General features: G+C 49.0%; 1 protein-coding gene across 6 annotated transcripts in view; it reads right to left on the bottom strand.

The window, feature by feature from the left end:
• Window positions 1-22,188, bottom strand: part of LOC119956155 (elongation of very long chain fatty acids protein 5-like) — a 57,641-nt gene that overhangs the window by 20,092 nt on the left and 15,361 nt on the right. Inside the window, exon 1 of one of the 6 annotated variants that reach the window (XM_038783069.1) lies at window positions 2,019-2,144. The exons of the other annotated variants lie outside the window; for them this stretch is intronic. Coding sequence (XP_038638997.1) covers window positions 2,019-2,129 — 111 coding nt within the window. The 5' untranslated portion in view covers window positions 2,130-2,144. Of the gene's footprint in view, window positions 1-2,018; window positions 2,145-22,188 lie in introns of those variants that run through there. 6 annotated transcript variants of the gene reach the window in all.

Here is a 22,188-nt window from a genome sequence, read left to right on the forward strand (position 1 = left end):
CACGAGGGTCAAGTTCAAGTGCTGATCAATATCTCAATACACCAGTTAGTAAGGTTCAAATCAAAACACATTTATTATATACACAGTCAATCGCTACTCATGCATAAATACTACAAAACTAAGCTACTTCTATCACTACAGGCCAATACTTATCTTCTGGAAAAGGAACCCACTGGGTCAGGGAACAATGGCCTCTTGTTTAATCCTGAGTCTGCAGGCTTCCAGCTAGTACGGACTAAGGGTCAGGAGCGCCTATCTCGTAGCGTGCGTTGACTGGACACTTACTTGTTGGTGCAGCTGCAAGGCAGTTCAGGGTCAAGTGTTGTCTCGGTCTGCTGCGTGACCCTGCCGAGAAGTCTATCGAGACAAACTGCCAAGAGAGCGAATTGAACTTGGGACCCGTCTTTTATAGGCCCCAGGGGCTTCGCGCCCTTTTGGGCGGACCCCGTACCCGAGTCCAATCGATTGGATCACGTACCAATCGATCGGTTTGAATTCCCCAATACTGGGGCTGTTTCCTGATCGTTGGGTGGTCCTTGGGTGCTCGTTAGCCTCTTTTGTCTTGGACTCCTGCTGGCGCTGAGAAGTTTGGTTTTACCTCAATTATCCTAACTGTTGCTATTGTGCCTGGGAATCGCTCATTAATATTCAGATTGCTGGTTTCAATGCTGTCTGCTTTCTGCAACTTGAATATACAGAAGAACTCTGCAAACTGCTTGTTTTCTCATACTGTCCAATTTTCCCTGCGTTCTTTGCCAATCTCCATTTTAAGTTGGGAAGTGGCCAACCCAGGTGGCTACACTCCCTCCTTGTGATTCTAACACAAAGCATGAAGGATCACACAACTATGTCATCTTCATTCCCTAACCACAGCGAACCTTCTTCCATGGCCTCTACACTGTCCTCAACTATGCAAGAAATTTTAAACAATTTTTTTAAACAATGCTAAGTGGCGCTATGTCATAACAGGGACACTACAAAACAAGAAAAACGGTACCTCTAACTATCCTTCATAAACTACACTCACTCAAACATCCAAACATACTAGCTTCCTAACCATACATAAATAAAACAGCAATTACATTTTTCTCTGGCTTGGCAGTCAAGCTCAGAGCAATACATTGTTACAGTCGCAAAACAAAACACATTTCTTTAATTCCACAAAACGCAAACGAATGAAAGTCCTTTATTACATCTCTAGGGGTTCGGGGGCTTGGTGAAGACCGAAAATAGGGGATCTAATTCTGTAAACCGGGGTTCGAGAGCGGTAGGCTCTCCTTCGCCATTTTCTCATTCAGATTACATAGGAAAGGGAGTACCATGTTATGAACTTCTCATACCATGATAGTGTGTTGCTACTGGTCACTGGGCTCAGGGTGCTATGGGGAAGTGAATCATTAACGGCTGGGGGGGGGTTGGGGCGAGGGGGTTCGCGTTCGCGCGCAAATGTACATAAATTAGAACTAAAAACATGGCTATCTTCATTTTCTCTTCTTTCGTTTTCTTCTGATCTCTTCTTGGAGTGTCTGAAAGTTTATGGGATCAAGCATAGTGTCTGTTACTATTTTGCTTAATATCTTGAACATTAGCATGTCTGTCCTCTAATGTCAATTTCCCTTTTACAATTGGTCACTCTCTGTGACTCCCTCATTTTTTTTTTCAAAAACAAATTCTAGGACCAGACATACTCTAAGGTACTGTACTATTGTGAGCCGTCTCGCAGGCTTTGCGTTTTACCATCAAAATGTTCGTGGATGTAAGTAGCATGGGGAGTGGCAACCTGAAACAAAACCAAACTTTTAAAACCAAGAGTGCCGGAATGAGTTGCGTGTGGGCCGCGACGGGTAAGATTTGGATGGAATCCCCGGGTAGGGCGGGCTGTGCTCTACCCGAGCTTAGCTGACTGGAGGGGGGTCCTCAGACAGGGCGGGAACCACTGCCGTTACTCCACTGCCTGAGTGACCTGACAAGAACGGGCAAGAGTGTATTCATCGTGGGGGTTGCTGTAATGGTTCTACCTTCGAACCAGAAGAGCAGTTACGAACGGGGCTCTGGCAAGTTCTCAAAGGTTTCTGCGGACAAATGTGGCGTGTGGCCGCAGAGCTGTTGTACCTGAAACAAAAACACATTCAAACACAAACAAACAAACATGCAACACAAAACGTGCAGATTCCATCAGAAAAGGACACCGTTTCTCTCTCAAGCGGTTCCTCTTTTTACATCATCTGGACACCTCAATTGTCATCTGCGAACAGGGTCACAAAGGGGTTCTGGTTTTGGGAGTCAGACTCATTGTCATCCTCTTCTCCCGGATGCCATACTCACGAATGAATAATGGCTGCTAAGGCTGCATGGTGTGACCTTGGGTCCATCTCGTCATTCCGGACGAGCCTGTACGAGTTGTCATGGTGCCAAACAGTGCTTTCTAAATCCGAGTGTACAAAGTCGGGGTCGTCATCGTAGGGTGGCAGTTTTAGGTGAGGTTCGTTAAGGAAAGTGATCAGGAAGGGATCACTGGAGTCGTGTTCAGAATTGTCGGGTGTGGGGCCTGTTGCTGGGTGATAGTAGGGAGGTGTGCTGTGGCTATCGTCAGTGTCACAGTCGCTGTCTCTGCTGCTGCTGCTTGTGAGCGTTCTGAGGCGGAGCCTGGAGTTAGGGGGCGGAGTCGAGGTCGAGTCTGTGGATGGGTCAGTCGTGCTGGGGGAGGGTGGAGTTGAGTTTGCTGTGGGCGGGGCGTGGTGTCCTGCGTCAAGCATGGCGTGGTGTGTATGGTTAGACTGCGAGCCATCTGCCTTCAGCTGGTTTATATGAAACCACGCAGTCTTTCCGTTGGGGTACATAATTTTGTAAACCGAGGGGCTAACTTTGTCCGCAATCGAATATGGACCTGAATACTTTGGCGACAGAAATGTGCTGGGGTTGTAAATAGATAGCATGACCTGCTGTCCTACCTCAAACTCAGTCGCATGCACTGTCTTATCGAAACAGGCCTTGCTCTGTTTCTTTTGTGTGCCTAATTTCACTGCGGCTGCTAACTGAGCTGTCTTTACATTCTCAACTAACTGTTTTACTGTGTTTTCGTGGGTGAGGGCCGTCACTTCAGGGCTGGTCAAGTCAAGTCCTAAGAGATATTCGGTACCTTTCATGGGGCGTCCGGTCATGAGAGTGTGTGAGGTGAAACCTGTAGAAGTCGAAACAGTATTTCGACTTAACATTAGAGCGAATGGGAGGACTGAATCCTAAGTCGTGTTATTCTGTTGGACCATTTTTCTGAGGGTTGCTTTTAGGGTCCGATTCATTCTCTCCACGATACCACTGGACTGGGGGTGGTATGCTATGTGGAATTTCTGGGTTATGCCAAATATCGTGAGGACGCTCTTCATGACACGCCCCGTAAAATGGGAATCTTGGTCCGATTCAATGCAGCGGGGGAGTCCCCATCTCGTAAAGATGTGGTGGGTTAAAATCTTAGCCGTGGTCTTTGCTGTATTTGTCCTGGATGGGAATGCCTCCACCCATTTTGTAAAAGTGTCTATAACTACTAATACATACTTGTAACCATTCCTGCAAGGGGGCAATGGTCCTATAAAATCAATCTGGAGGATAGTCCAGGGGCCGTTAACGGGGCGAGTGTGGCTAAGCTGCGCTTTCTTGGAATATCTGTCCAGATTATTTTGGGCACAGATAAGGCAATTCTCTATGTAATGGGTAACGTCTTCTTTCAGCTGTCTCAGATGGGCTATAGAGGGGTCAATTCCCTAGTGTCCATGACCATCATGGAACAAAGAAATTAGTTGATTCCTATCCTGTTCAGGAACCACATAAAGGGTGTCTTTCAGAACCACACCGTCATGTGTGGTCAGTGCGTTTTTAAACCTATCGAATGGGGCTGTAAAGCTTCCTTTTAAAATCTCCCTGAGATTACTATCCTGCTTTTGGGCCTGCACTAAATCCTCAATATTAGTTTGCGAGACTTGAACTGCATTCACTGGGGCGCTTTCGGGGGGAATCCAAAAATGTCCATGCCTGGAACCTGCCTTAGCCAGTGCGTCGGCTTTCACATTTCCAGGGGGGGGATGAACGGTGGTGACTTCTAACTTTAATAATTCCAAATGTCCTGTCTTTCGCTTTATCCAAAATGTGGCAGAGCAATGGGGCTGAAGGAAGGGGTTTACCGTCCGCGGAAACAAATCCTCTTGCTTTCCACAGGGGTAGGAATTCTGTGAGGCTGTTGCAGACATAAAGGCTGTCCGAGTAAATGTCTGCCGGGCTGGGGAAGGAATCTGGGTGCTCTACAATGTACACAATGGCCGCTAGCTCTGCTGCTTGCACGCCTAAGTAACCTGGTAACTGTAACAAAATCTCATCTAGGGCGCATCCCTGCGCGTCCTCAACATAGATACCGCATCCTGTAATGCGTTTTCCGTTCAATATAGTGGATGAACCATCCACGTATATCCTTAAAGGTGCGCACGTTGGGGCAGCACGGTGGCGCAGTGGGTTAGCACTGCGGCCTTACGGCGCCGAGGTCCCAGGTTCGATCCTGGCTCTGGGCCACTGTCCGTGTGGAGTTTGCACATTCTCCCCGTGTTTGCGTGGGTTTCACCCCCACAACCCAAAGATGTGCAGGGTAGATGGATTGGCCACGCTAAATTGCCCCATTAATTGGAAAAAATGAATTGGGTACACTAAATTTATTTTTTAAAAAGGTGCGCACGTGTGTGTGTGCTTGGGGCGAACTTCCTATCTTTCTGGGGGGGTCTTTGCAATAAAGGGCCCTGAGTTATTAAGTGGGGAGATGATTTCACATTCATGGGGGGTTCCTGTAGGTTGTCGGCTAAGAAAGTGTGAGTCTTTGTCCTTTTTACTGTGATGTCCTGTCCCTGCAAAAGAAGGGTCCATCTCGCTGCTCTAATCTGACTAACAGTTCCATCCTTTAGTCGTCCATCTAACAAAAGCTGTGTGGGGGTGTGTTCGGTCAGAATTGTGATGGGGTTCAGTCCGGTTATGTAGGAAAAGTATTGCACTGCCCAGAAAGCTGCGAGCAGGTGCCTTTCACAGGCTGAAAATCCCTGCTCCACAGGACCTAAGATTCTGGAGGCATAAGCCACTGGTCTCAGCTGCTCGTGCCGTTCCTGGAGGAGCACGACCGAAAGGGTGTGATCCGTACTAGCTACCTCAATAGCATAGGGGGAAAGCGGGACTGGAACTTGTAGTGCGGGGGCTGCGATAAAGGCTCTTTTCAAGTCATCCACAGCATCCGTATGCTGCGGAAGCCATTCCCAAGGGGCTCCTTTCTTAAGGAGGTCTGAGAGGGGTACTGCTTTTCTGGAGAAACCGTCTATGTGGTTTCTGCAGTAACCAACCAGTCCTAAAAACGACCAGAGGGCTGATACATTTTGGGGAAGGGGCAATTTGACAATAGAGTCAATCCTTTTGTGCTCGATCTCGCGTTTGCCGTGTGTGATAACCGTACCCAAATATATCACTTTACTTTCCAGAATTTGGGCCTTTTTGGGGTTTATTTTACAACCAATTGACTGTAGTAGTTCCAGGAGTTCAGACAGAAGCGTGATGTGCTCTGCCTTGATGTCTGTCTGCAGTAATAGGTCGTCTACATACTGGGCCAGACATTCAGGGCGAGAGAATTTAGACAAACCATTTGCCAGCTGTCAGTGGAAAATGGAGGGGGAGTTGTGGAATCCTTGTGGAAGGCATGTCCACGTATACTGCTGATCTTTAAAAGTGAAGGCAAATTTGTACTGGTACGCCTTTGCCAATGGAATGGACCAGAATCCATTACTGATATCCAAAACCTTAAAGTATTGCGAGTTGAGTCCGTGTTTGAGCATGGTCTCGGGACTTGTGGCTACCGTGGGGGCTACTACGGGGGTAACTTTATTGAGTCCCCGATGGTCAGTCACCATGATCCACCGGGCTTTCTCACTGGCCAAATCGAGGCATTATTAGTAGAGGCTACTGATCAGAGTACGCCCTGCTCTAATAAGCTGTCGATAACTTTTGCGATTTCTCTCTCTGCCTCTTGGGGAAATCCATACTGCCTTTGATGTCTAGGGTCAGGTCCTGTAATATGAACCGGTCCAGCCATTCTGCCGCAGTAGTGTCTGTGACTGGCAAATGCTGGCCTGTTCTTCTGCAAAACTGCCCTAACCTGTTTGTCCGTACTAAGTGTGGTCGGATCAAAGCAATATTCTCCGACTGCACTAATCTTGTTTGCATACTCACCTACTGTGAGCGTTGAGGGGGCTCTTGCTGACCTTGCCATTTTCCAGACACATTGGTTCACTGGATCAAATGACAGGCTGTGTGAATTCATAAAGTCTATGCCTAAAATGTGCTCTGCTGTGTGGGGCAGATCCATTAAAACTAGGGGGTGTCTTGTTGTGATGTTACCTATCTGAATGGGCACAGGGGCTGTGATGTGTCCCTGCTGCGAGTGGCCTGTGAAGCCGCTGAGAGCGATTGTGGCTGTAGTGGGCCACGCGTTTTTTTGAAACATATTGGAGAAATTAATTGTGGTGCGGGACCCTCCTGTGTCCCAGAGTAATTCAATGGGCTGTCCCCGTATTTTTGCTGCGCCTACTGGTCGTCCGGACCTATCCCAAAGGGTGTCACAGACCCAAGTGGGGGAGCCCGAACACCGTCAGTCTGTTCCGTCCATGTCTCCCTGGTCTGAACGGGTGCTTACACTATGTATGGGCTTTGTCCTGTTTCTATTCAGAGTGCCTGTCTGCTGGGCTCTCTGTGGCTTTTGTGGAACATTGCACTCTCGTGCAAAGTGTCCTAATTGTCCACAGTTGTAACACTCCTATGGTTTCTGTGGGGGGCTGTTCCTGCCTTCATTCACCCATGCGGGGTTCTGGTGTGCTCTAACTGCCTGAATATCAGCCTTTTCCTGCTGATCTTCGGGTTTCCCAACTGCGGGTTTACTATGGACAGATTGCTCCCAAGCGCGGGACAACCTTTTTAAAACCCATTTCTCATTATGAGTTTCCTCTGAGGGGTCGTAGTTAGCACAGGCTCTTTGTCCTGCCTCTGTGGCATGGGAGATAAGGGTGCGGGTCCATTTGGCCGTATTGTCTGGGGTCAAATGGGCGCAGTTTAAGTCGCCGAAAACTGCTGTAAAATGTATCCACAGACATCCTGCAAACGCTGTGGGGTGTTCAGTTTCCTTTTGCCTGCACTTATTCAGGCCTTCAACTGGGTCACCTCTGTTATAACCGATCGCGTCTAGGATCGCCGTGTGCATCTCTGCAAGGGTGCCTCCTCCTACATTCTGGGGGTCGGGAAGGGCCGCTACAACCGAGGGGTCTAAACTTAAAACGGTGAGCTTCACTTGCTCTCGCTCATCCAGGCCGTACATGGTCGCCTGCTGCTTTACTCTAGTGAAGAATTGGTGGGGGTCTGCGGTGGGGAGGAACGGTGGGATCTTCTCGCACGCGTCCCTTAGTTGGGTCACGGTTAAGGGGGTGGTGTACTTGAATTCCGCGTCTCCGTCCGCTGCGACTGTGCGGTGGGTGGTGACCGGATTCATTGGTGCCTGTTCTATCTGCTCTGTGGGGGGTTGGGGTGCTTTTCTTTTCTGGGGCTTTCCCTGCGCACATGTTCCCTGAACATATCTCTGCGCTGTCTCACTCAGTTCCTGCCAATCAGGGCCATCTTCTTCCTCTAACTGGGATCTAAATGTGCTTTGAAACCCATTTGGTACGGAAAGCAAAGACTGCAGTTCAGCAATCTGCTTCCGACATTTCACATGGTCTAAGGAGCTCTGTCTCTGCTCCGTGGTAGCAGCATGGAGTGCTCAACGCTGCCTTTAAGTCACTGCATTGCTTTCGCAATGCCTCTACCTGCATCTCTGCTTCCTCTCTTCCCAGGACTGCACGCTGCGTATCCTGATAGGCCTTATCGTACTGTGTTTGGAAGCTGCTCAGATGCGCCAGACAAGGCTGGTGTGCCCTCTTGGCATCATCCACCTCTCTGTCCTTTGCTGCCAACTTCTTCCTTAATTCTATATTCTCGCTCTCTACTTCGCTAACATCAACCTTGCTCATTTGATGTTTCTCCTCTAACTCTTTGCGGAGCGTCCGAACGACCTCCTCTGTGCCTCACAATTGTGCCAAACAGGACACAATTGCCATCGGCTTGCGGGCTTTTCCTAACCTCTTCTTAGGAATCTCGCTCAGGTTCTCCCACCAAGTATGTCCTATACACCCGGGACCGTTTCCTCATTTGAGCAAAAGTCATCCTAAAGGGGCCATCCCTTCCCTTTGAGGTACTTTCTCAACTCAACTTCCCAAACGGGACACTGTCCTACTCTGCTGCTGGTCGCTGCGACCACGAATTGTTGAGAGTTGATGAGGCGTTCCATTGCCTGCATGGCCATTTTTCCTATCATAATGCTTTCTTTTAAATTTGGAACGAGGGATACTAAGGCGGTGTTGTAGACACGGTTACAGCTTTCGCTAATTTCCAGAATACAAACTTCCGACAGTTTTTCGCAACAAATTCTATCAGTTTTACCTTATAACCCTGTTAGGTACGCATGCAAAAACACACTTCCGAAATATTATTTTTTTTTTTTTAAATAATTTTTATTCAAATTTTCAAACTTTCACACTAAGAACAGAACCGCCCCCCCACCGTGTATACAAAAGAGAAAAATAAATTAACGCCCATCCTTAGCAAAGAACCAATATACCCGTCCCTTCAACCCAAAACAAAGAGACGACCCACCCTCCCCCCTTGATCACGTACCAATCAATCGTTTTGAATTCCCCAATACTGGGGCTGTTTCCTGTTTCTTGTTTAATCCTGAGACTGCAGGCTTCCAGCTGGTACGGAATAAGGGTCAGGAGCACCTATCTCGTAGCGTGCGTTGACTGGACACTTACTTGTTGGTGCAGCTGCAAGGCAGTTCAGGGTCAAGTGTTGTCTCGGTCTGCTGCGTGACCCTGCCGAGAAGTCTATCGAGAGAAACTGCCAAGAGAGCGAATTGAACTTGGGACCTGTCTTTTATAGGCATCAAGGGCTTCGCGCCCTTTTGGGCGGACCCCATACCTGACTCCAATCGATTGGATCACGTACCAATCGATCGGTTTGAATTCCCCAATACTGGGCTGTTGCCCAATCGCTGGGCGGTCCTTGGGTGCTCGTTAGCCTCTTTTGTCTTGGACTCCTGCTGGCGCTGAGACGTCTGGTTTTACCTCGATTATCCTAACTGTTGCTATTGTGCCTGGGAATCGCTCATTAATATTCAGATTGCTGGTTTCAATGCTGTCTGCTTTCTGCAACTCGAATATACAGAAGAACTCTGCAAACTGCTTGTTTTCTCATACTGTCCAATTTTCCCTGCATTCTTTGCCAATCTCCATTTTAAGTCGGGAAGTGGCCAACCCAGGTGGCTACAAATGTTATTATATAAAACTATGCTATCTCTAACTTACAGAGCTCAGAAGTATACAACTGCTCTCTATGCCCGACAGTCTTCCAGCTCTCTCCTAACCCTTAACTCCTTATCCTCTAATCATCTTCTAATTTAATCCCAGAATCCCCTAGTCACATGATATTTATAGGACTGTTCTGTGGTTCCATTGAGTGGTAAGAATTATCATTAACTTGTTAACTCTTTACATCCCAGACAATATACATATCATGACAGGGGCCAGTGCTAAATGCCGCTCAGCAGGGGCCTCCTTAGCAAGGCCAATGCTGGGTGATGGTTTGATCCAGCGCGAGCAGAGTTAAAAGTGCTTTTATGCTCTTTTAACTATGCGAGTCTGGGGCCAACCCAGTGTGGGAAGGATCCAGGTCACAAAATCTGGTTTCACCTGACAATTCCAGAATGGCACTGCCAAGGTGCCAGGCTGGCAGGAGTGCCAGGGTACCACCCTGCCTCGAGCCCGACAACCTACGGCCTCCAATGGCCTGGGAGAACCCCCCCCCCCCAGGTGCCATTACGCCTGGTCCACATTTGTGTGGATGATGTGACCATCAATTCACTCGGAACACGATTGGAAGTAAACTGTGGTTTTAATAGTCTTACAACTGAGCCTGCCTGTGACCAGAAGAACTGAGAGCAGGCTCACGGCTGCGGCACTTTATACTTCCGGTAGTGGGAGGGGCCATGGGCGGAGCCAAGTGTGGAGCCCTGTACAAGCTCCTCATCTCCCCCTATGGGCAGAGCCGCGCAACGGCTCACAGACAGAGCCCACAAGGACATAATACTATGCAATACAATACAGTGTGAATTACAATACAGTATGAATTCACCACATTCACCCCCTGTAAAAGAAATCAAGTCCGGCGGGGGTGACGGGTCTACAAGTTGAGCCGTTCCGGTGGCCGAGTCGTCCTTTGGGATCGGCGGAGCATCGGGGTTGCAGCCTCTTTGGGTGGCTGGGTGGTGACAGTCGGTGCGGGTATGAGGGTGGACTCCGGGGGTGTTTCGGTCCAAGCTGCATTCCTGATCGGTGCGACGGGCGAAGGGGGGGGCGCAGGAAACCTATAGGCGTAAGGGGCGCAGAGCGTGGGCAGGGACCCTGTAGGTGCGGGGGCGCAGGGCGTGGGGGGTACCTCGGTGGTGGTGGATCCTGCAGGCGCCAGGTCCCGGAGGGAAACGGTGTCCTGACGGCCGTCGGGGTATTCAAAGGCGGCGTAGTGGGGGTTCGAGTGAAGCAGTAGCGCTCTCTCTACTAGGGGGTCCGTTGTGTGTGCCCGGACGTGCTTCCAGAGGAGAACCGGGCCCTGTGTCCTCAACCAGGATGGGAGCCCCTGTGGTAGTGCCCCTAGGGAAAACAAATAATCGTTTGTGAGGGGTCTGGTTGGTGGCGGTGTATAGGAGGGACCTAATTGCATGGAGCGCATCAGGGAGGACCTCCTGCCAGTGGGAGGTCAGGAGATTCCTGGACCGTAGGGTCAGTAGGACGGTCTTCCAGACCGTCGCATTCTCCCTCTCAACCTGCCCGTTCCCCCTGGGGTTGTAGCTGGTAGTCCTGCTCGAGGCGATGCCCTTGACAAGCAGGTACTGACGCAGCTCGTCGCTCATGAAGGACGAACCCCAGTCGCTGTGCACGTAACTGGGAAAACCGAACAGGGTGAAGACACTGTGCAGGGCTCTGATGACTGTGTGGGAGGTCATATCGGGACATGGGATAGCAAAGAGGAAGCGGGAGAATTCGTCAATGAGGTTAAGAAAGTACATATTTCGATTGGTCGAGGGGAGTGGCCCTTTGAAATCGATGTTCAGGCGTTCAAAGGGCAGGGAAGCCTTTACCAAGTGGGCCTTGTCTGTTTTATAGAAGTGCGGTTTTCACTCCGCGCAGATCGGGCAATCCCTGGTGATGGCTTTCACCTCCTCAGTGGAGGAAGGCAGATTTCGGGCTTTGACGTAGTGGGCGAGCCGGGTGATCCCCGGGTGGCAGAGGTCGTTGTGGATAGCCTTCAGGCGGTCGTCTTGCGCGCTGGCGTATGTGCCGCGGGACAGGGCATCTGGGGACTCGTTGAGCCTCCCCGGTCGATATATGATATAATTATAGGTGGAGAGTTTGATCCTCCACCGCAAGATTTTATCATTTTTTATTTTGCCCCTTTGCGAGTTGTCGAACATGAAGGCAACCGATCTTTGGTCGGTGATGAGGGTGAACCTCCTACCTGCAAGGTAGTGCCTCCAGTGCTGTACGGATCCCAAAATGGCTTCAGCTTCCTTTTCGACTGAGGAGTGTCGAAGTTCCGAAGCGGAGAGGGTTCGGGAGAAGGCGGCGACTGGTCTCCCTGCCTGGTTCAGAGTGGCGGCAAGAGCGACCTCTGAGGCATCGCTCTCCACCTGAAAGGGGACGGATTCATCCACCGCCCGCATGGCGGCTTTGGTGATGTCCTCCTTGATGCAGTTGAAGGCCTGACGGGCCTCTGCTGACAGTGGGAAGAGTGTGGTCTTAAATAGTGGGCGGGCTTTGTCCGCATACTGGGCATAATAAGAGAAGAATCCCAGGCACCTCTTGAGGGCCCTGGGACAATGAGGGAGAGGGAGTTGTAAGAGGGGGCGCATACAGTCCGGGTTAGGGCCCAGGACTCTGTTTTCCACGACATAGCCGAGGATGGCTAGTCTGGTAGTGTGGAAAACGCATTTCTCCGTATTTTAGGTGAGATTGAGTTTCTGGGCAGTTTGGGGAAATTGGTGGAAGTTGGCGTCGTGGTCCTGCTGATCATGGCCGCAGATGGTGACATTGTCCAAATACGGAAACGTGGCCTGCAGCCCGTACTGGTCCACCATTCGGTCCATTGTTCGTTGGAACACCGAGACCCCATTCGTGACGCCAAAGGGGACTTGGAGGAAATGGAAGAGGCGGCTGTCTGCCTCGAACGCCATGTTGTGGCGGTCCTCCGGGAGGATTAGGAGCTGGTGGTAAGCAGACTTCAGATCCACCGCGGAGAATATGTGGTACTGGCCGATCTGGTTGACCATGTCTGCAATTCTGGGGAGGGGGTACGCATCAAGGTGCATGAACCGGTTAATGGTTTGGCTGTAATCAACCACCATCCGGAACTTTTCCCCGGTCTTGACGACCACCACCCGAGCTCTCCAGGGGAGTTCTCTCACGTAGGAGCCGCTGGACTTCGGCTCTCATGAATACTCTATCCTGCAGGCTGTACCGCCTGCTGCGAGTGGCTACTGGTTTACAGTTAGCCGTTAGATTAGCGAAGAGTGGAGGGGGTTGATTTTTAGAGTCGCTAAACTGCAGATAGTGAGTGGAGGTAGGGTCCGCCGAAGCTGAGTGTGAGGCTCGAGATTACATTGGAAAATCGACCCGAGTAAGAGTGGGGCGCAGAGTTCGGGGAGTACGTACAGCTGGAAATTAGAGTAGCTGGCGCCCTGAATTGTTAGGGTTGTGACGCTGCGCCCTTGTATGTGGACTGAGTGCGAGCCCGAGGCGAGGGAGATAGTTTGCCATGCAGTGAAGATAGGGAGCGAGCAGCGTCTTACCAGGTCAGAATGTACGAAGCTCTCGGTGCTCCCGGAGTCGAAGAGGCACGGTGTCCTGTACCTGTTGATTTTAACGGTCATCATCGAGCCCTCGAGGTGCTTCAGACGTGACTGGTCCAACGTGACTGCGTTGAGTTGCGGGTAGTCGGCGGCTCGATCAGCAGTGCTGGAGTGGCCCCGTGATGACTGTCCGCTGAGGTCGTAGTCGTCGAGGTGGACTTCGGTTGATGGCCAAGATGGCGGCCCCCGTTGATCGCACGTGGCGGGTGATGAAGAAGATGGCGTCCAAGATGGCCACCCCCGTGGATCGCACGTGGCAGGCGGCGAGGAAGATGGCATCCAAGATGGCGGCCCCCATGACTCGCACGTGGCTGGCCGCGTGGAGGAGGATTGCCAAGATGGCAGCCCCCATGAGTCGCACATGTCGGGTGGAGGCAGAGTCGGCAGACATGCTGCAGCATTACGGGGTCTGCGGGCCTGCAAGTTGGGGGGGGGGGCGAGTGCTCTGGACTGCGGGGGAGTTAGACTTCGCCAGGCATACTCTGGCATAATGTCCTATGCGACCGCAGCTGCTGTAGGTCGCGTTGCGAGCCGGGCAGTGCTGCCGTGGGTGTTGGGGTTGGCCAGAAAAATGGGACGCTGGCGCTCCGTAGTGAATGGGTGGCCGCGCGGCGCAGGCCTGGGGCAGTCGCTGGTCGGGGGCCACGATGGGGTCACTTGGTCCACGGGGAATGAGTTTAGACTTCGGAATGCGACCTCCATAGGAGTTGCTAGCTCTACAGTGTCCTCCAAGTTCTGGGCCCCTTTCTCAAGTAGTCGCTGGCGCACATAGTTAGACCTGAGCCCCGCAACGTATACATCACGGACAGCGAGTTCCATATGCTGGGAGGCCGTTACAGCCTGAAAGTTGCAGTCCTGAGCAAGGGCTTTTAAGTCGCGCAGGAAGTCTTCCAGCGACGCTGCGGGGCGCTGGCGGCGGGTCGTGAAAATGTGCCGTGCGTAAACCTCGTTTATCTGCCGCACGTACAATCGATCGAGCATAGCAAGGGCCTCAGTATATGTGGTACAATTGAGTTGCGTAGAGATATGATGGCTCACCCGTGCGTGCAGTATGCTGAGTTTCTGCTCCTCTGTAGTCTCGGATGTGCTTGATTCAGCCAGGTAGGCCTTGAAACATCGAAGCCTGTGTAGGAAGATTTCCTTCGCATCTGTAGCCTGCGGGTCGAGTTCTAGTCGATCAGGTTTGAGGGCTGATTCCATAGTAGTTTACTTCAAGTTTTCTAAGACTATTAAATTGATGTGACCATCAATTCACTCGGAACACGATTGGAAGTAAACTGTGGTTTTAATGGTCTTACAACTGAGCCTGCCTGCAACCAGAAGAATTGAGAGCAGGCGGGGCGCTGTCCCGAGCAAGGGCTTTTAAGTCGCGCAGGAAGTATACTTCCGGTAGTGGAAGGGCCATAGGCGGAGCCCTGTACAAGCTCCTCATCTCCCCCTATGGGCAGAACCGCGCAAGGCTCACAGACAGAGCCCACAAGGACATAATACTATGCAATACAATACAGTGTGAATTACAATACAGTATGAATTCACCACAGTGGACCAGTGCTAAAGAGCACCATGGCAAGCTCTCCAAGAGGTGGGCATTCATTCCAGGGTCTTGGGAGAATCTGGTGCCAACATACTTAAGTGAGTCTAACTATTCACTTTAATTTTTAATCTAGATCATGCCCAGTGAGGGCGAGTTCCAGATTGCGACACCTCACAAGATCTCATTAGATCTCACGAAGCATAACAAGCATTGCAAATCTCACGAGAGACCTCTCGCGAGATTAAATAGCCCTGATGCGTCCCAATTTGGGCGGGACTGGGCATTTTGATCACACCCTACATAAATAAAATAGTGTTGTTTGGACCCACAAAGCTCCAATCATTCTCTCTCCGTTAACTAGTTGGTGTGAAAATTTGGCCATTTGAATGTGATGGAACTGTTAGTTTAAGTCTCAGTAGTTACAGAACATGCAAAAATGACGTTATAATATTCTATGCCAAAAGTACAGAGGACATGTATAACCGCTGAATATAGACACGACAATAACAATTTAGTTTCCACGGATAAACATAGTACAGTACAAAGTACACCAATGGCAAATACCTTTCATAACTCAACACACTGTAAACATAAATAGAAATTCATCTTCAAAAAACACAATATACTTGAAATACATTTGGTAGTTAATTTGACCAGTTTGGTGGATTTGCAGGTATGATCAGATTTCATTCTCCTCCTACTTTATTTGGGTCTTAAGCAATTTTATAATTTACATGGCAAGTTTTTGCTTTCAGTATTATATACCATTGTAACCTGGAAAAATGCTTTTTATGGTAATATCACTGGACAATAATCCAGGCTAAAGCTTCTGGGGGCCTGAGCTCAAATCACACTACAGCAACTAGTAAAACTTCAACTTAATTAATAAAATCTGGAACTGGAAGCTGGCCTCAGTAATGGATACTATGAAATTATCACCGATCGTCATTAAAACCCACCTTAAGGGAAGGAAATCTTGCATCCTAGCCCCACCTATCTTTCGGACAGAGAGGAGAAGAAATGTCTAAACCCAGAGAGTGGTGAGCCTGTGGAATTGGCAACCACAGAATGTAGTGGAGGCCAAAATATCGTGGGCAAGATTTTCCATCCCACCAGACCCATTTTCTGGTGCGGCAGGCACCTACCGGCAGCGGGATCCTCCGTTCCGGCAGCTGGCCAATGGGGTTTCCCATCGCGGCCATCCCCATGCCGTTGGGAAATCCGCAAGTGTGTGTGCTGCCGCAAAAGCAGAGGGTCCCGCCAATGGAGGATCCCAATCTGTTGGTTTTCAAGGAGTTAAGATATAGCTCTTGGGGCTAAAGTGCTCAAAGGAATATGGGGGGGAAAGCGGGAACAGGTTAGAGTTGGATGATCAGCCATGATCATAATGAATGGGGCTGAGCAGGCTCAAAGGGTAGAATGGACTCCCCCTGTTCCTATTTTCTATTGTTCTATCTCTCTCCAGACATCATTTTCTGGGCCTTCCGCCATATTCTCCCCCACACCTGCCATAGAACCCGCCACTGGGGGCTTGGGAGAATTCCACCCATTGACTCTTAACTTCCCTCTAAAATGGCCAAGCAAGTCACTCAGTTCAAGGGCAAAGGTCAAAAAATGCTCAGCGATGTCCACATCCCATTAAAGAAAAAAAAATAATGTTAATGTTTTGGTTTTTTTTAGTGATGCCTCATGCAGGTGTTGCCTCTCCCTCTTTTACACAAGTCTTGCTAAACGTTTTCATGGCTCAAGGTTTCACCTGTATCATATCTGAAAACATGTTAGCACTGTGGGGTTTGCTGTTGACACAAGACAAACATGCTGCATGCATTTTGAATTATTGATCCATTACTAATGGATTTGGTTTAGCTAACAAACTCTTCAAAATACATGGATGGCTAAGTGCATATAGTACCAGCAAAATACACAGAGTGGTTGCGTGATTTAATTCCATTTTTAGACGGCATAGAAGTAAGAATTATTGAAAGATAATTAAGCTCACTGGACTGGTACATTATAATAGCTTTTTAAAGATTTTCTCAGAGGCTTTTATGCATGCCTTTCTATTAGTCATAGGTCATGCTACTTTTGATGAGGCCCATAATAAGGTGCCAGTGAAAGACAACAGTTCACATAAGTCACAGGTAAAGAAGCAGGTTAATAATGCATCTTCCTTTGGTTAGTCTACAGGGAAGTCAGATTGTCATTAACATTTGCTAATGTACGGAACCCAAATGTAGAACAATAGTGGTTCTAGAGTCATCAGTATGGCGTAATTCTGGTACCTTTAAGCGGATTTTCCTGTGGTTGTAGCAGCATGGGGATGAGTGGGGTATCCTGGGGTCTAGGAGCATTGGAAGGAACTATTAGGGTCTGTTATCAACAGAAGAGGAGCCCAAAGAAAAGGTGTCATTATCTTGGCCAATATAAAAGGACCCTTTAGTACATTAGAATTGTTTGAGGTTTCTGGCAAGTAGCATGTTGGAAGGTGGTAATGAGGGGGAGTTGCACATTCTTCTTGCACTGGGGAAGGGAGGCCTTGCTGGGGGAGTATTGGGGAGGATAATCGTCAAAGCAGTGGGGTCATGGAAATGCTCAGAATTTGGCTCACTGGGAAAAGGTTTTGGAGCAGAGAATCCCAGTCTGACTGCAATGGGATCTGACAATGCCTGGTGCCATTTATGATGCAGTTCCCAAATTCTATGCGTACTGGAGGAGGGAGGTGAACTGTGGAGTGGGAGCCTGGGGGGTCAGCCAGCATAGTGGGAGGAGGGGGGAAATCAGGAGACAGTAACTCAGGGGAATCTGGGACAACACTGTCCTTTAGCCTGTGGGTGTTCCCTCAACAAAATGTCCACTTATCTTCCATTCACTTCCAGAGTTTCAAACCCAATTTGAGGTACAGTTGAAAATACAATGAAAACTGATGCTAGATCAGGACAGGGCTGTCTGGACAGGAGAAAAATGTGTTAAATGCAGAGTTGACCATAGGAGACTGGAGGGTCAGGAGGTACAGCATTTCAGGTGGGCGAAGTTAGGAGCAGTCCAATCTGGAAAAGGCAAACGTGCGGGAGGTGGGAGAGAGGGGCGGTGAATTACGACAGCAACAGAATGGCAGCCAGCGGATAGGGGCAGACTTATTCTTTAAATAATAAAATGCCACACCTTGTGATGCACAATCAATAACTCCCGAAGCGAGATTGTAGGACAATTGAAGGCTTTATTAAACTAGATGTTTCCCCAGCAGCGCAGGTACAGAATGCGGCAGCTAGGGAAACACAGACTCTTATACCCCGCATTACTGGGCGGAACCAGCAGGCAGGCTTCACCAATGATCTTACAGTATCAGGTACCTCTAACACCAATGATCTTACAGGATAAGGTACCTCCAACCTAGTTACCATAATACCCCTAATACTGACTACCACACCTTGCTGATCTGTGCACCAGGAGGCAGAAAGCTGCTCCACCCGAACCACAGACTCAACATCGGAATAAAACTCAAGGTCCTGGCACTTAACGCAAGTCCTGACAAGTGATGAACAATGCCAAGTATATTAAAATCTAACCCCTATAATGCTGACCACAGTGGCTCAGGGATGGTTTCATAACAATAAGGGTGTTCTCTACCCAAGCCCACTAACCCCCCATAATAGAAAAATTCTGGTCAGTGCGCTCGGCTCAGTTTGGCTGCCCATTTCACAGAAAGAACCATCTGGTTAACAATATATGGAACATTTCCCGAGCTCAAAATTCACAATGCGCGACTAGCTATGAATGAGGACAAAGACAGTGCTCAGCATATAATTTAAAATCAATCTGGAACGGAGCATAAAAAGTGTTTCTGTACCTCTGCAGATTTTAGGGTCATTTGACACCACCTCTTTGTTCTTTGGTCAGTCGGTTGAGATAGCCTACGCATTTTCTCTCTCAAGAGATGAATAAAATTGTGGCATTTCCGATAAGTTAGCTGAATGATGCGGATCAACCCGCTGTTTAAATATTCTTCCCATCTGCTGTTGTCAATAAAGGTAAAGTCACCATAGTCCCAGATCACCACAGGCTGCTTTCCCCTTTGAGGGGGAGAGCTGACCAGTGGTGATTTAACCTGAGGGCCATCACACCTCAGGCAAGGGGCAAAGTTGAGAAGATGGACCTTCATGAATAACCTCAGCCGGTAGGGGAATTGAAACCCCGCTGCTGGCCTGGTTCTGCATCACTATTTAACCAGTCCAACCAACGGAGCTAAACCGTTCTCCACTATTTTTTTTATGGTCAAGTTTGTTAACTATAAAAGTTCCTGCTTTGACCAGTTTAAAAAAAACCACATATACCTCTTGGCTTCATTATTTTCCTCAAGTTTTGTTCAAACTGGATCCATTTCCTGAAAAAGTTTAATGTTTCTGTGTAGCTGTGTTGGGAGCTTGCCTGCTTTTCAATGCAGGGGAAAGTGAAGTTCAGCACTGTCTGCAGGTCCCAGGCAAAATCCAGATGTGACACAAATCATTGCCCCGACAAGAATAGGGGGCGGAAATCTCCGTTTGGGCGACTAAGTGCTGATGCCGGGACTGAATCGCGAGTTTTCTATGTTCCCGAAAGCGGCGCTGGACCCGATCCCGGAGATGTTAATGGTGCCTTTATGTTCGGAACTCGAGGAACGTTTCTATTTCTTATTCAAATCTTGGTAGAAGGTTTTGAGGCAATTCAATATTGTAAAATAAAACACAGCAGAGGCAACCCTTTCCTAATGTGTTATTCACATATAAATAAGTAGAAAGCCTATAAATACCTTTTCTAACTTTGAAGTTTGTTTAGGTTCCAGCCATTAGAAAATCTCAATTTTATTGCTTTTTAGAAAAGCTTTTCAAATGATGGACAGCTTTGAAACAGCAAGAAGAAAGACTATGAATTTTTCATTTATTCATTCATGGAATGTGGATATCGCTGGCTGGGCCAGTATTTATTACCCATCCCTATTTGCCTTGAAGGTGTTGGTGAGCTACGTTCTTTAACCACTGCAGTCCATGTGGTGTAGATACACCCACAGTGCTGTTAGGGAAGAAGTTATTGGACTATAAACCAACAACAGTGAAGGAACGGCGATATTTTTCCAAGTCAGGATTGTGGGTGACTTGAATGGGGAACTCCCAGGTGGTGGTGTTCCCAGACATCTGCTGCCCTTGTCCTTTTAGATGGTAGCAGTCATTGGTTTGAAGGTGCTGCCTAAGCATCCTTGGCTTGGTGAGTTCCTGCAGTGCATCTTTTAGATGGTACACACTGCTTCCACTCTTACGCCAGTGGTGGAGGGAATAAATGTCAAGTTGGAAAATTCCCCCCAACCAAACCCAAGGGAATAACGAATCGCCCACGCCACAGTATGATGGTGACCCAAATCCCCCCACAACCCCCTTCCAGGTTCCCCCCTCCATCACACACACCCCCAATCAGAGATTCTCCCCCCAATCAGTGATCCCTGCCTGAAAGATGAAGCACAGTCCAGGCAGCAGAGTGAAGGATTATTACATTTTCACTGATCCCTCCCCAACATCTGCTGCCTCAGATAAACATTTTTAAAGCAGCAACTGTTACAAGTGTCAGGGGCTCCTCAAAAGGCAAATACACCTCAAAGATCTTCAAATCCCTTGACAGCCTTTGAAATGCAAATCTTCAATTCAATTTCTCACAGCAATACATTGCATTAGCCAGTGATGGACAGTTTTCTTACTCCAGAGACAGGTGGATTGTTCACCTATCTTTCCCTTCATGCTTGAATGCATCTCAAATACCCTGTTTTGATGCTAACCACAATGTTTATAAACACTCTTGCTATGATTGACAGCTCCTCACCACATCAAAAGCAGCTTCCAGCCTGTTAATCAGACACAGGCGTCGGCTGCGTAGCTCGCTGCCACTGCCAACGGGGGAACCGCAGAATCAGAAAGCAATTGACGCCGACACCAATCCAGTTTTTCGGCCGACGCTCCCATTTTTCGCTGGATTGGAAAACCCCCTACCGGCGTCGGGTAATCCACCCCATGGTTAATCCAGTTGAGTTTCTAATTAATGGAAATTTCCAGCGGGAGATTTAGCAATGGCAGTGTCATTGAATGTCATGTGGCAATGGTTAGATTATCTCTTGTCGGACCTGCTGCCATGAGACGTCAGGGGGTCCGGAGTCAATGTTGAGGACTCCCAGGTCAACTCCCTCTTGACTAGATAGCACGGTGCTGTCACCTCTGCTGTGTCGGTCCTGCCAGTGGGATGTACCCAGGGGTGGTGGTGTCGGGACTTTGAGGTGTGATTTGGTGAGTATGAGTATGTCATGCTGTAGTTTGACTGTTCTGCGAGACAGCTTCCCCAATTATAGCACTCATCCCAGATGTTAGCAAGGAAGGCTTTGCAGCGTCAACAGGGCTGAGTTTGTCTTTGTTGTTTCCGGTGCTTAGGTCAATGCCAGATGGTCCGTCCGGTTTCATTCCTTATAACATTTTCTGTAGTGGTTTATTATGACTGAATGGCTTGTTCGGCTATTTCAGAGGGCATTTAAGAGTCAACCACATTATTGTGAGTCACATCCAGGCTATGGCAGGTTAAGGACCAGGCCAGGTTTCCTTTCTCCAAAGGACAATTAAACTGAGCAGGAGCTAAGAGATAGTCATAAAGGTAAGAATATGGTAGCATTGTGTTCATCATCGCCATCACAGCAGTTCAGTTAATTAAATGAACCTGGAATAAAAGTCAGTTATTGAGCTTGTGAAACTGGATTGTTGTGAAACCTTATCTGGTTTGCCAATGCCATTTGAGGAAGAAAATAGAAGAAGGAGCAGGAGGCCATTCCGCCCTTCTCCGCCATTCATTATCATGGCTGATCATTCAACTCAGTAACCTTTTCCCACTTTACCCCCTCCTTATCGTTAGATCCATTGGGGCAGCACGGTGGCACAGTGGTTAGCATTTGTGCCTACGGCGCTGAGAACCCAGGTTCGAATCCCAGTCCTGGGTCACTGTCCGTGTGGAGTTTGCACGTTCTCCCCGTGTCTGCATGGGTTTCACCCCCACAATCCAAAAGATGTGCAGGTTAGGTGGACTGGCCACGCTAAATTGCCCCTTAATTGGAAAAAATAATTGGATACTCTAAATTTATATTTTTAAAAATCCTTCGATCCAATTAGCTCCAAGAGCTTCATCTACCTCCTTCTTAAAAATATACAGGGCGGGATTCTCAGAAAATGGGGCTATGTCCCCATGCCAATAACTTCCGCATCAAAAGTTCCCCCCCCCCCCCAAGGTGAGGAATTCTCACCTTTCTAGGGGGCTAGGTTGCCGCCGAGTCGTTGGTGCCGCTCCAGCCGGCGTTGCGCGAGTTCACGCATGCGCGGACTGGCCGGCGTGATCTCGAGCATACGCGGACTGGCCGGCGTGATCTCACGCACGCGTGGACCAGTGGGGATATTTCAGCGCATGAGCGGGGGTTCTCTCCCTGCCAGCCCCCAGGCAATATGGCGGAACCCTATAGGGGCTCAGTGCGGAGGAAAGAAGGCCCACCACAGAACAAGCCCGCCCGCAGGCCAGGCCACCGTGGGGGACCCTCCGGGGT

This window comes from Scyliorhinus canicula, chromosome 22, assembly GCF_902713615.1.
Source record: "Scyliorhinus canicula chromosome 22, sScyCan1.1, whole genome shotgun sequence".
NCBI classification, from domain to species: Eukaryota; Metazoa; Chordata; class Chondrichthyes; order Carcharhiniformes; family Scyliorhinidae; genus Scyliorhinus; species Scyliorhinus canicula.